The sequence below is a fragment of the Geospiza fortis genome, unplaced genomic scaffold, assembly GCF_000277835.1.
Source record: "Geospiza fortis unplaced genomic scaffold, GeoFor_1.0 scaffold318, whole genome shotgun sequence".
Taxonomy (NCBI): Eukaryota; Metazoa; Chordata; class Aves; order Passeriformes; family Thraupidae; genus Geospiza; species Geospiza fortis.
In genome coordinates, this window is record NW_005054371.1 from 2,483,297 (window position 1) to 2,495,923 (window position 12,627).

The following is a 12,627-nucleotide window of genomic DNA, read 5'->3' on the forward strand; positions in this document are numbered from 1 at the left end:
GCTGTCAATAATTTCAGTCACAGCTTTACTTAACTCAGCCGAACATACTAAAAATTAACTTTTCTAGGAAGATCACAAGCAGCTTGAAAAAACAGAAGTATTTGTCTAGAAGACTTGATTTTAAAACATATGTGTTTATTCTTCCAGAAAAGAATGACTTACTTGCTAGCTTAGCCTGTAGTCCTGAAGGTCCAGGTTTTGATGTCTCCGACTTGGAAGAGCCTGGTAGAGACAGTTTTGTTTTAGGGAGACTGACTTTGGGGCTAAATCGAGCAGCCCAGTCAAACTTTGAAGAGCCACCTGTTTTACTTGGTTCTTTGTCCCTGCTACTCCTTCTTGGACTGGGGCTGGATGCAGAACGGGAACGTCTAGCCTTACTCTGGTCCTTTCCCTGTTTCACTCTGGCACCCTGAGGAACAGTAGAAGAAGCAGAGGCAACAGCAGAAGAGGAGGAGGAGGTGGAAGCTGAAGAAGAAGAATCGGTGATGGTGCTACACCCAGCTTTGGCTGAGGTCACCGATTTTGAAGCCAGCTTGGAGACTTTTGCTGACTTTTCTTCAGTGCCAGTTGATTCAACTGATGACCCACTCTCTATACAAGACAGATTCTCTGTCCTTTTCCTTTTCTGACTTCGGGAGCTACCAGCAGCTCCACCCTTTCTGGTGTGAGCCTTGCTTGTTGATGGCAATTGTGTAGACTTGGGCTGCTCTTGGTCTGAGTGTCTTCTCTTAGATTTAGTATGTGGCTTGTTAGTTTCTGAGGAAGTTTCAGTGTGTTGAAGTGCTTTGGGTTTTTTAGCAGAGCTAGGAGAATTGGTCCTCCTGTAATCTGGACTAGCACTGCGTTTAACTCCTCGAGAATTGTCTTTCTTAGGCACTTGCCCCGTTTTTTGCTTTTCTGAAGTATTGACTCTCTCTGGATCTTCTTGTTGTGGTATTAAAACAGCAGATGAACTACAGGCTCTGTAGAAGTAAGCAGGAACAGCATTAGAGTTGAACTCAAGAAGCCTCACAGTTTGTAAGAATTTCGCATGATAAATGTCATCATTGTTTAATAATAAAGGATACTGCATGTAAGAAACAGTGTTCAGTTTACACTGAAGCAAACAAAAACCCCCACATGCTTGGATGCGAACAGTCATACTGCACATATCTGCTAGCATAAAACCTGAGTATATTGCAAAATAAAAGCACAATACACCACTTTTTTAAAAAAAGTAAATTTAACTTGAATAGATTTTACTTTTTTATATATATGTCAAACTGATTAAAACCAAACAAACAAAAAATCAAGCCATGAAGCTATTAACTGAATATTTGAGAATATAAGTTCCACAAGAGAGTAAGGAGTGTTCAGTAATGCATAACTAGTCATAACTGGATTCTAGTTCAAGAAAGGCTCTTAAAGAAAGGATAGTTGATGTAGTGAATCACATACAAAATTGGCAAAATTCTCTTCTACGTAATAGATAACTGTTCCAGTGTGTATAAAGCAGGAGCATAGGAAGAGCAGACAAGCAATACAAAGATTACCCTGAACACAGGACTACAGGCCTTTATATTATTGCACATTTCAATTTATATTGGACATTGCTCTAAACTCCTTGGGCAACCTTCCCCCAGCATGAAGCAGAAGAAGGGGAGAAAGACCTTGCAAGTATTCCAGGACTAGTTATGCAGAAATTGTTTCCTCCCCATCACTGATGGAATGCTCTTAGTTGGTGAATTAGAAAAAGCAAACAGAACTGGAAACACTGAAATATATCCAGTGAATGCAATACCTAGATTAGTTAAATATCCATTAGCATCATGTTTTATTAGAACTCTGTGTAACTCAATAATTACACAAGTTTTTCAAGTGCAGATAACACTGGTTAACATATGAATATGAAGCACAATTACCTTTTAGAAAAGTGTCCCTTGGACTGTTCAGAAGTAGTATTAGACTGCACTTTGGGTGTCTTTGAAATAGATTTTCTACTCTCAGGAGGGCTATGTGCCTTATGCTTTGCCTGCCCTAAATGTGACCTGTCAGCAGAAAGTCAAAACAGAAAGCTATCAGGATTCCAAGACACAGATACAGACCTGTAGGTGGAATATTGTTTATTTTTGTAGCATTTACACATATTAATTCACAGCTACCAATTTTTCCACATCAGCTCCTAATATTAAAGCAGCATTTCAAAAGAACCACTCAATGCAGTTACAAATCACTACCAGTGTAACTGTTTTGCAAAGCACACAATTATTTAGTCATTTTAAATGAATAAAACATCTTCTTACATCTGAGTTTTGCAGATAAGTTCAGATCTTTTTAGTGTGCAAGATTACTGAATTATTCACTTAATGATTAACCTAGCAGAGTAAAGCACAAGACTAGAGCATCTGTCAAAGATCTCGTCTTAAAAATAGATATATTCTCATCTACCTCCAGATTCCAGGCATTAAGTCTTTATACAGTTATGATTATTTACATCTTTACTCTTCAGTTAAAAAAACAAACAAAAAAACCCAAAAAAACCAACCAAACAAAAAAAACCAAACAAAAACAAACAAAAAAATCCCCAAGTACTCAGAATGGGAATGCAGCCAGTTCCACTTGGTAGGAAAGCTCAACCATACCAGTTATTTTCTGGCTGCAAGATCTACCAGTTCAAACGACTGAGAACTGTTTGGTAACAGCTGAAGTAAGAGGAATGAAGAAATGCACACCACCAATGAAGGCAGTCAAATGAGACAGGAAATTTGTGATGTCAGAGACTGGAATGAGTTTCACATAGATAAGCTGTAAGATGTCTTCTAAGCAGCTTTTGCATGACAAAAATGTCCTCCAGTCAGAGCTCATACAATAAACCAAAGATAATACCGTACACTATGGAAAAAATTTAAGACTTAAGTTACATCTTCATATATTCCACATTTACTTTGAAACCCACTCAGAATTACCACCTGCAAGACTCAAAAGAGATGCTCATCAGCATTTAAAACAGGACAGCATAAATAATTTCTAAGGCAAGAGACATCTCACTTGCACTTCCCTGGATAAAATGCCATTTTTGACTCAGCTGGCACCAGGAAAACCCTACTGCACATACCCTACCTATACAGAAGGCCCAAGAACCACTAACCTTTGAAAAATCTCAAACTAGTCTAGTACTAATGCTGAAAGAAGCAGAGTTTCAAAGCTAAAGAACTGCTGATTACATGGTCATATGCTATTAACCCAGGCCTAGACAGCTTTTGAGTTGAGCTCTGCAAACATCTGTGGAGGATGGGGAAGAATGTAGACTTCCAATTTAAGTGTCCTGCTCCAACCCATAACCCCAAACATCACAAAGTTTAGCCCAATAGACTAAGTGGAACTGGTAAGAGTTCCACCGGCTTTAAAATCAACTTCTTCCAGTGAAATGCCACAAGTCTAGTCCTCTTCAGGATTTCAACACAAACTTGAATCTCAGGAAAAAACAAGTATCAAGTTTAACCATCCAAATGATAACCAAATGCTAATACACTTAGAGTCAAAACAGTAAAACTTTAGTAATATGACTCTGTTTTTCTTGATAACTTTCCTCCTTCTGCTTTCTTCTGAATTATTCTCATTTAGGCAGTTACTCAGAAGAATGCACATAGACAGTACATATTCAACATTTTCTGTGCCCCATCTAAGAGTGTGACAGCCTGAAAAGATTAAATTAACAGCATCTTCTCCAGACACCAGTAATTAATTTTTATTTATCATACTATAAGAAATATTGTTTACTATCAAAAGCAAGTGAAATAAAACTCTTGAGGTCACAACAGCAAACCCCATCAAGGTAAACTTGGGAATGTTTCACCTAATCTTGAGTATTTGGATTTTCCTTTTCCCAACAAAAGATTAAGGCGTGAAATTTAATTTTCCCCATGAAATGTTTTTATTATGGGAGTAACAGACATTATTACATAATTTGCACTTGGCAGGAATCTTGAGCTTTATGTAAGCTAAACTGATCAGGGTTCATTTATTCTTTAGTATATTTTAAAAGATTACTTTTCTGTAAAGATTTTTGTTTTGCTTTAGATATTCACAAAACACAGTAACTGAAGAACTTTTCAACTAAAATACTGCTAAAACAATAGATGCAAAACATGCACTGAAGAGTTTCCACTTGTTTCTGGCTCCTCCCCTTTCACATTTAAACCCTTCTGATTCTTACAAGTTTTACAAATACACTTTCATACCAACATCCAACTTGTGTGGACTATTAAAGCTACAGCCACATCCTAGGGATCATGAATACATGCAGAGTATTAGCATTTGCTTTGCCTTCTTTATCCATCAAGCTATCAGTACAAACAGCCTTCTGAGCAGAAAGGTTACATCACAAATGGGGAGTCACAACTGAGATTTTTTTTTTAAACTGTGCTCTCGCCTCTCACTGAGTTTAACCATTCACCTTGCATGAATTACAAAAAGAAGGCCACACTACAATACCAACTGTGCATGCAGCAGCATGTCAGTCACCAGGAACATGACATGAACTCTCCTCTCAGATTTATACCAGAACACTGAGAATTTGATTACAGGATTAAGGTAAAAACTTTAACCATACATCAACAAGTATCATTGTCCCAATTTATATTTGTGACAGCTTACTTAAGGTCTCCTTGAAAAAGTTAACTTACATACAAAGGTAGTTAGAATAGTCTGTAAAGCTCAGAGTAAGCAATGCTTGCAGAGCAATCAAGTGCTATAAAAGATATATGCACAACTGGAAGGCTGATTTTAAGGTTATAAGCTATGGGTATTTTGGTCTATAAACCAAGGCTTTTCACTTGTAACTTACAATTACAAGTTCTGCAGTCTTTTCCATTAATGTACCATTCATTAAGAACTGTCATTCCAGCAAGAAGTGTTTTGAGAGACTAAGTTCCTTATTAATGACAAAATATCATGAGCTAAGTATTTATGAACTTGCATTCTTCCATTTCCACTCTCAGGGACACCTCCAGAAAGACTGAGCTCCTGCTGCACCTTCAAGCTGTGTTTTGTAGTGGTTTTTTTTTGTTTTCTTTCCCTCCCCAAACTTTAAGACAGTTTCATAAACAACTCCAAGGCTTCATTCAACTGGGCAAAGCTGTCTGCCGATGCAGATTTTAGTTCAGAGGCAGACACTCAAGTTTAGAGTAACACAAATACACCGAAGTTGACAAGATAACCACCATTTAGCTTGCTGTGTTATAGAAACAATATGGTGGGAAATGCCAGCTCTGAGCAAAACCATAATAAGGAACCAAATAGAACCTGTTCTCAGAGAGTTATTCTGTGCATATTAAAAAAACCTTTTGAAGTTAGTTAATAAACAAAGTGTTTAATCTAAGGCATGTCCCTCAGCAGCTGAAAGAGAGCTATTAAATGCTTCCAAACAAAGTCTGCAAAAACTATTTTTTACTTCTGTCAAAAACGAGATTAAGAAAAAGGCAGTAGCACAGATGAAAAAAGCTGTGGAAAAACATCTACTTTCTCTCCTCAGAAATACTCTAAATGTCTTCCCCACCAACTCAATCATCATATTTAGTTTTTTACAGGTCTCACATAAGTTCTTACCAGTTAACATATCACCAAGACTGGTCCAAAACCAAATCTCCTGTTTAGAACAAAAGCAATATAACTGACAAAAGCACTCTTTCTGCTTATATCAAAGTCCTACACATAGCCAACAAGGATCTTATTTATCATTTAGCCTTCAATTCCAATTACACAAGAACACGTATATATTTTATTCCAAAACATTAAACTTTGCTTATAAAGTATCCTACTTTCATATAGAACAAGAGCATAGCAGTTATTTACATCACAGTGATAAGCTACTTAAATACTATTACTCCTAAAGATGACTTAAGACTAATAGTATGCAAAAAGATAACCACCACTATCATTTAATGCCACTAATTAAAAAAATTATTTTTGCAGCACTGGTAAAGAAAGTTCTAGTACATGGGACCACGTCCATATACTCTATACAGTCAAACATTGCTCACAACTGAAAGGAACAATCAACTGCTCCATGTCCAGAAAAGATCTTATTGTGTGCCTCACAATACCACTTCCAAACTGCTCCCATTCAAAGTAAATCCTATGGCATCACTGGGAACTAAGCCAGGAGGGCACAATTCTTCAACACACATGGTAACAATGTCAATATACAGTTATGAAAATGCAGTTAAGTACCTTCCACCCCCTCCTCCTACCCCTACGAAAAGAAAGCTTCATTAACACATCTACTTCAGTCACTGCTGCAAAGAGAAACTGTAGCAGCAGCTCTCTCACCACAGAGAGCAGGGACAGGCCTTCCCAAGCATTTTCCCTGGGGAAGGCTGCAAGAAACTGTAAGAAAGCTCAAAGAAAGAATTAAAACAATTCACCTGTTACTCGACAAATGCAGAATGTGTTATAGAGATTTGTTTACCAAAAGGTAGTAATGTTTTAGTTAGTTAACCCATGAAGTCAAAACTGGTGCAATCGTAGCAGTAATTCTACATTCAGAGGTAAACACTAAATACTTTTTTAAATGGTAGTAAAACCAGTAAGAACTATAATACCCACAAGAGCTAAAATTCATCCAAATCACAGTTATTGCAACATAACAACTGACAACAGAAAGTGAAGAATCACATTAGTCCAACTTCACTAAGGCCAATTTGCTTACATGCATACATGGCGAGGGAACGATAACACCACCAGCTCATATACCCCTTTTCAAATACAGATCCCTTTCTTCTTTTAGAGAAAAACACACTGTTACAGCACAAATTGCAAATAAACAGCATCTGTCTTTCTACACTTCCTTGAGCCCAGTATCATTGCCTGTACCTTTAAACAATGCACCTCAAAATCAAACTCTAAAAGCTCCTATCAAGTTACTATGCTGATTATGAATTGCTGGTAAAACTCCAGCAGGCGTCCCCTGCTCCTGGTGACTCAGGAATTGACGTTATGGGGACATCAAACAAGCCCAGTCTAGAGGAAAATGGGTTTGCATTGTTACTTCCAGGTTAAGGCAGTCTGTCAATACTCAATGTAACAGGAGGGAGATTCTGCTTTCAGAACAGACAAAGAGAGGTTTAGAATTTCCAAGGTCTTCATACAGGTGAACAGTAGCAGCTCAGCAAGTTGGCAGAGTTTTAACAAAAGACCTTTAAGCTGTAGATGTGTCAAAGATTATAGAAAGACATATATTAGCACTTCAGCTTGGCAGCACTACCAATCCTCTGACTCTCTCTTTTTTAACACCTTTATCAACTAAAGTCTCTTGCATTCACTCCAGCCAGAGCATAAAAGAGATGAAGGCAACTATAATGCTATTACAGGGCCATCTGGCCATACCATACACTTACCTTGGATTATTGGCCTTCAAACCCAAGTCTGAAATTATGAGTGACAAACTGCATAAACTCTCCAAGCTTTCGTCACTTAATTTGTATTTTGAAAATGCACACACCTCAGCCACAAAAAAGCTTTGGTAAAAAAAAGCTGTTGCATTTCCAGCACTGAGAAAGCTATTTATACAAAGCAGAAATGCAATCAAGTACACAAGTTCAGACAGTATCGAAACCTGTCCTTGCTGGAAGGGTTATGATTGCGTATCTATGACCAAAGTGAAGTAACCTCCAACACTGCAGAAGGTGTGGCCCTTAAGTCTGCTTACAAACTTTGTGGCTAATTTTAGGCATGAAGCAACAATCCTCTACAGAGTCACATTACTGTCTAATTCAGTCTTTTTTATTGGGAAAGGGGGGAGTTGGGAGTTTTCAATCTTTGTGTATTGGCCTGTTGTTTATTGGGGGAGGGCAAGAAATATGCGGATCTAATAAAGTGGCTGAATAAAATCTCACACTGTCTGTACAATAACATCAACAAGTAGTATGGATCAACAGAAGAAAATCTATAAAGCAAGACAGTCGCCATTAAGGATCAGTGTCCACCATCTCTGCATTTCAATCATTTCTACTTCAAAACATACCATATTACAGCCACAAGTGACCAGCATACACAAACTGCTCTCATAAAACACAACTTTCAGCTCAATTTCATCCAAAAGGACTCCTGTTCAAGTGCTCCAAGACCATTCCACATCAGCCAAAACACAGCAGGTGAGGATGACTGCTTGGCTTCAAAAGAACGTTCCCAGCCCCAAAAGAAATACTAATATAGATACAGCCCAGTTATTTGCTCAATGTGAGCATATTACTGAAACTAGTCTTTCCACAGTTTGTTTATTCTATTTAAGTGATTTTACAGCTCAACTGAAAAGTTTCATTTTACTGATGACAAAAGCAAGAAAGACTGAAAATAAATTGTCTCAGGCATCCGAAAAAACTCCGTAATGTAAGAAAAGGTGTATTGTTTTTTGCTGTGTTTGTTTGGGGTTTTGTTGGGTTTTTTAATACAGCAGCGAAAGCGGTGTTTATCACTAGAGTACAGCGAGGCATAACAAGACACATCAAGCTGTGAACTCTAGATCTTCCTGCATACTGCTCAGCAGCAGAACTGAAACATACTATACCACTGCACGCTACATACATGGAAGGGTGGGTTCTGTGACGTTTGTGTCCAAAGACAGGCACCAGCTAAAAACTGTTACCTGAGAGCCTGACTCTTTCCATGTCATCCACAAATTTGGTAAGGACCTGACAGACCTATCTTACACTGGTCTTTATACAATAGCTGTTTCTGCCCAGCACCTTATTCAAAAGGAGATGCTGATGACAGTAAAGAAGACAAATTCATTTTAAATTTTATATTCACCACCATGCTTTAAGTAGGCATTTTTATAGGCTTTGTCAGCTCAAAATGTTTGCTCAGAAATGCAAAGGCAGGGGAGGTCCTCTTCTAAAGAGACCCAGATTCTAAAGAGGACTGTAAGCTTCTTCCATCCTGCTTACTTCAGTAAGGAGCTCTCATTCTGATAAAGGTCTAATACACTTTAAAAGTGCAATACACTCTCATTCATGGAAGTCTGGCACAGATCTGGTGAGGGGTGGAAGAGGTCCAGTCATTTCAGACAAGTGTATCTTCAATCAATGTATGACAGCAAATGCACAATGCACCAAAACAATGGATGAGTGACTTCCTTTAAAGAAAACAGTGCTACCCTTAAAATGCATCAGTTTGTCCAACTCACTGTGGAGCTTCTCCCTCGTATTCTACTGTAAAAACTGAACTACCAGCAGATATCTGAAGAAGAATCCCCCATCTCATCTCCAAATAACTTGCCTTCAATCCTTTATTCTAGGGAGAGCTATATTCACTCCAGGTGAAGTTCCATGTAAAAGGAAAGAGTTGGTAGGGCAATACCTAATTTAAACATCCACTGAGATGCAGAGACAACACAGAATGGGCAGAAGGGAACGCAGGGCTCACTATGCCTTGTTAAAAGAACTATTCTCCAAAACCAATTATAGCTTACAAAATAATCAGCTACATAAGGCAGCAACTTCCCCTTCCTTATGCCAAATTATTTGAGGGGAGAAGCCTTGTGTTTATCATCTGCTCTTCCACTTGTACAGTAGACTAGTTTAGAGAAAATGAAGTTGTATTTTTCAGATTGAATTTCCCCAAAGTTCCTTAGAAGTTGGCCTTCTTCACCCATTCAACAGTTGTTCAACTTGTTCTCAGTTAAGACTTAATATTAGAAAGAAATACACCTCACCTTCATTAAACTTTACAGCCTAGCTCCTTCATAGTAAAAAGCTTTTGTGTCACTGACCTGTAATATTTTAATACTCATCCCAAAAAAAAACCCAAAAAAATCAAGCCCGAGGTACACATATCACATATTCAACAACTGCACCAGTAATGTATCTGAAGTAGAATAGACAGATTTGCCTACCATCACACTATAACCTTTCTTCATTAGGCTGAGCTTTTAACAAAGTTAAAGACACACTTCTATCCGTACAGGATTCACTCATGGCAGTAACAGTACAGGCATCCATGGAACAGTTCTAAGGATCTTCTTTGTTCTGCACTGCAGAGGCGACCACTTACAGAGCAAATACAATCTGGTCTCCCTGCTCACTGTATCAGGCGCATTAAATGATGGCAAACCTTTTTTTTCTTGAGTTATTCAACATCTGCACAGGATTTATATGCAGTGCAAAGGTAACAGAGTACCAGTTATTCAGTCTTGTTGAAGAGGAACATTTTCCCAGATTCCCAGTAACAGACTCTCCCTGTCATCCACCTCCCATACTTTTAATATCAGCAAGAAACACATGGAAAGAATTTGTTACTACATGTGATTTATGGAAAACAGCTTTTTCATCCTATAGCTAGCTCTACTACTGCTATTGTAGCTGAACAAGTATGGTAGTGAGTTATCCATGGGCTTATCCCATGCAGCAACAGTACAGGTAGCATTTCAGGGGCAAAAAGATTTTATGGACGTTTCAGTGCTTGGATTGAAGGATGGGAAACATTCTGTAAATCACATACGTGTCACTGTTACACATTTGAACACTCAGACAGCAGCCATACCTTCCTCCTACTGCGTCGTCTTGTGGCTGGGCCCCGGCAGTGTTCCTCTGTGAACGTCGCAGTGACCCCCCTGGATTGTTACTAGGCCGGTTGGACATTGGCACCTCTCTCCTGAAGGGACATACCCTTTCTAGACACTATCATTCACTGAAAGACAAGAGAGAAGAGCCATAAGATACAGGGCATGAAGACTCAGTGCCAGACCTCCTGAGACAAATGTAAAATGCTATTGTTTAAGCAAAAACTGAAGACAAAAACTTTCAAACAATTTTTAGTTATAAGACACATGGACAAGGTTCTTCTCAAGACATTTAGAACCTTAATACAGAGCAATCAGGTTTTGGTATATATAGCATACTGAACTAAATGGCCTTTAAAGACCCCTTCCAACCCAAACTACAAACTCCTCTATGATTTTGGGATGACACTTCCTTTCTAGTCGGCTTCTCTAATTATAAGGAGACAGGACAAACACAATTTAGGAGAATCTGTGTTTACCAACATTAAGGAAAAACTCAGTGCTTGATAGACAGCAACAGTATTCAAGTATTTTAACTTTCACTGTAGATTACAAAGCCCATTTCAGGAATAAGCAGCAGTATTCACAATAACTACAATGCTTTCCAAACAGCTTCTTCCTCTAGTGTGATTTATGCAACTTTCATTTGCATAAAGCAAGATACATAGTCATTGAGGAAAAAAGATCTAGCTTTATAATCAGGAAGTTCTGCTCATGAGAGCTAAATTAAAGGGAAAAATATTTGAGACAGAAAGATTAATGAGTGCATACAATTATTTTTTAAAAAATTATCTATGGTGGTTTTGTACTACTACTGTTGGTATTGCTTTGTGACTGTTAGAGATCTACAGGTATTATTTTGGTAGTTATTTATTAAAGACTACCATAACCCCCAGCCCTAGTCCTCTGAAATATAGGGCTTGATATATTTGAAATATATTTCAAGAACAAGCCTCAGTTAATTCCTCAGTGAAGAGAGGTGGCTTTTGTATCCTGTGCTAAATTGGTATTTCCACGTAGAGCATAGCAACAGGATCACAACCAGCAAATCCAGTTTTACTGTTTCTAATTTTGTGGAATCTGGTAAAAAAAGGTATTCACAGGTGAAAAAAAGAAGCTGTAAGAAGGAAAGTAACCCAAGTTTAAGAACTCAGTAGTCTATATACTGATTTGGTATCCAGAGCACAGTAAGCAAGGAGTCTGTCATGCAAAAGTTTAAAACACTGCAGGCTTCAGATTCAAATTCAAATGTCTCCAATGAAATAATTTTCAAGATCTGGCATTGTCAGTAAAAACAGTGAATAGCTGAACATAATTGTCTATTCTTCTGAAAAGGGCTCATAGAAGCGAACAAAGGTGACAGGAGGGAAGGGGAGACAAAGAAAGAATCCTAAATTATGCAGTTTTACTGCAGGCCATAAGAAGCCAGGCATATAAACACACATTATCCAAACCATTACCTCATATATGATGCTACAAGGAACACATATATCATCCATACGCCTGTGCAGCACAGGAAAGTATTGATCAGGATTCTGTTAGCTCAGGTTCAGTCTTATTACACTGTAATAATACAACCTAATACTGAAAGGTCACAGTCAGTATGCCAGAAATACTTTAAATATTTCCAGGACTTGAATAAGAATACAAGTTAGGCAGAAGAATTGCTCCCCATCCTAATCTCCAGACCACAGGAGCCAAAAACATCTTTTGAAAGTTTTTCATGTTCTTTCTACTAGAAGTCCAACATAGCAGCAAAACACAAACACAGAAAGTAGAACTAAATAATCACTTTTACCTTCATTTGTTTTGGTTGGGGTTTATTTTTACCTTATGCTTAGGAATTCGAAAGAATATAAGTAAAGCACAAGATACACAATCCCACAGAATTCAGTTGTTTGATGAACCCCTTAGGTAGAGGTCCTGATGACTAAGTTGAGAAAGCTATAAACACTACTACTCAAAAGGTGACCTTTCCCTCTTCACAATTGTTTCCTCTTAATCAAACTCCTTAATCAAAACCAATATTCCCACTAACAGAAAGTTTTAAAGCTTTTCAGTAAGATGTAACACCATCCATCTAGAACTTC

At 38.0% G+C, this 12,627-nt stretch overlaps 1 protein-coding gene across 4 annotated transcripts in view; it reads right to left on the bottom strand.

Moving 5' to 3' along the window:
• The window catches only part of TRIP12 (thyroid hormone receptor interactor 12), a 53,332-nt gene extending 42,667 nt beyond the window's left edge, over window positions 1–10,665 (bottom strand). For 2 of the 4 annotated variants that reach the window (XM_031060055.1, XM_031060054.1), the window contains exons 1-3: window positions 10,519–10,616; window positions 1,902–2,027; window positions 163–962 (exon numbers count right to left, since the gene is read on the bottom strand). In XM_031060055.1, coding sequence (XP_030915915.1) covers window positions 163–962; window positions 1,902–2,027; window positions 10,519–10,616 — 1,024 coding nt within the window. Of the gene's footprint in view, window positions 1–162; window positions 963–1,901; window positions 2,028–10,518 lie in introns of all 4 variants that reach the window. The other 2 variants (XM_031060056.1, XM_014308503.2) reach the window with 1 other exon arrangement.
• Window positions 10,666–12,627: the final 1,962 nt, after the last annotated feature.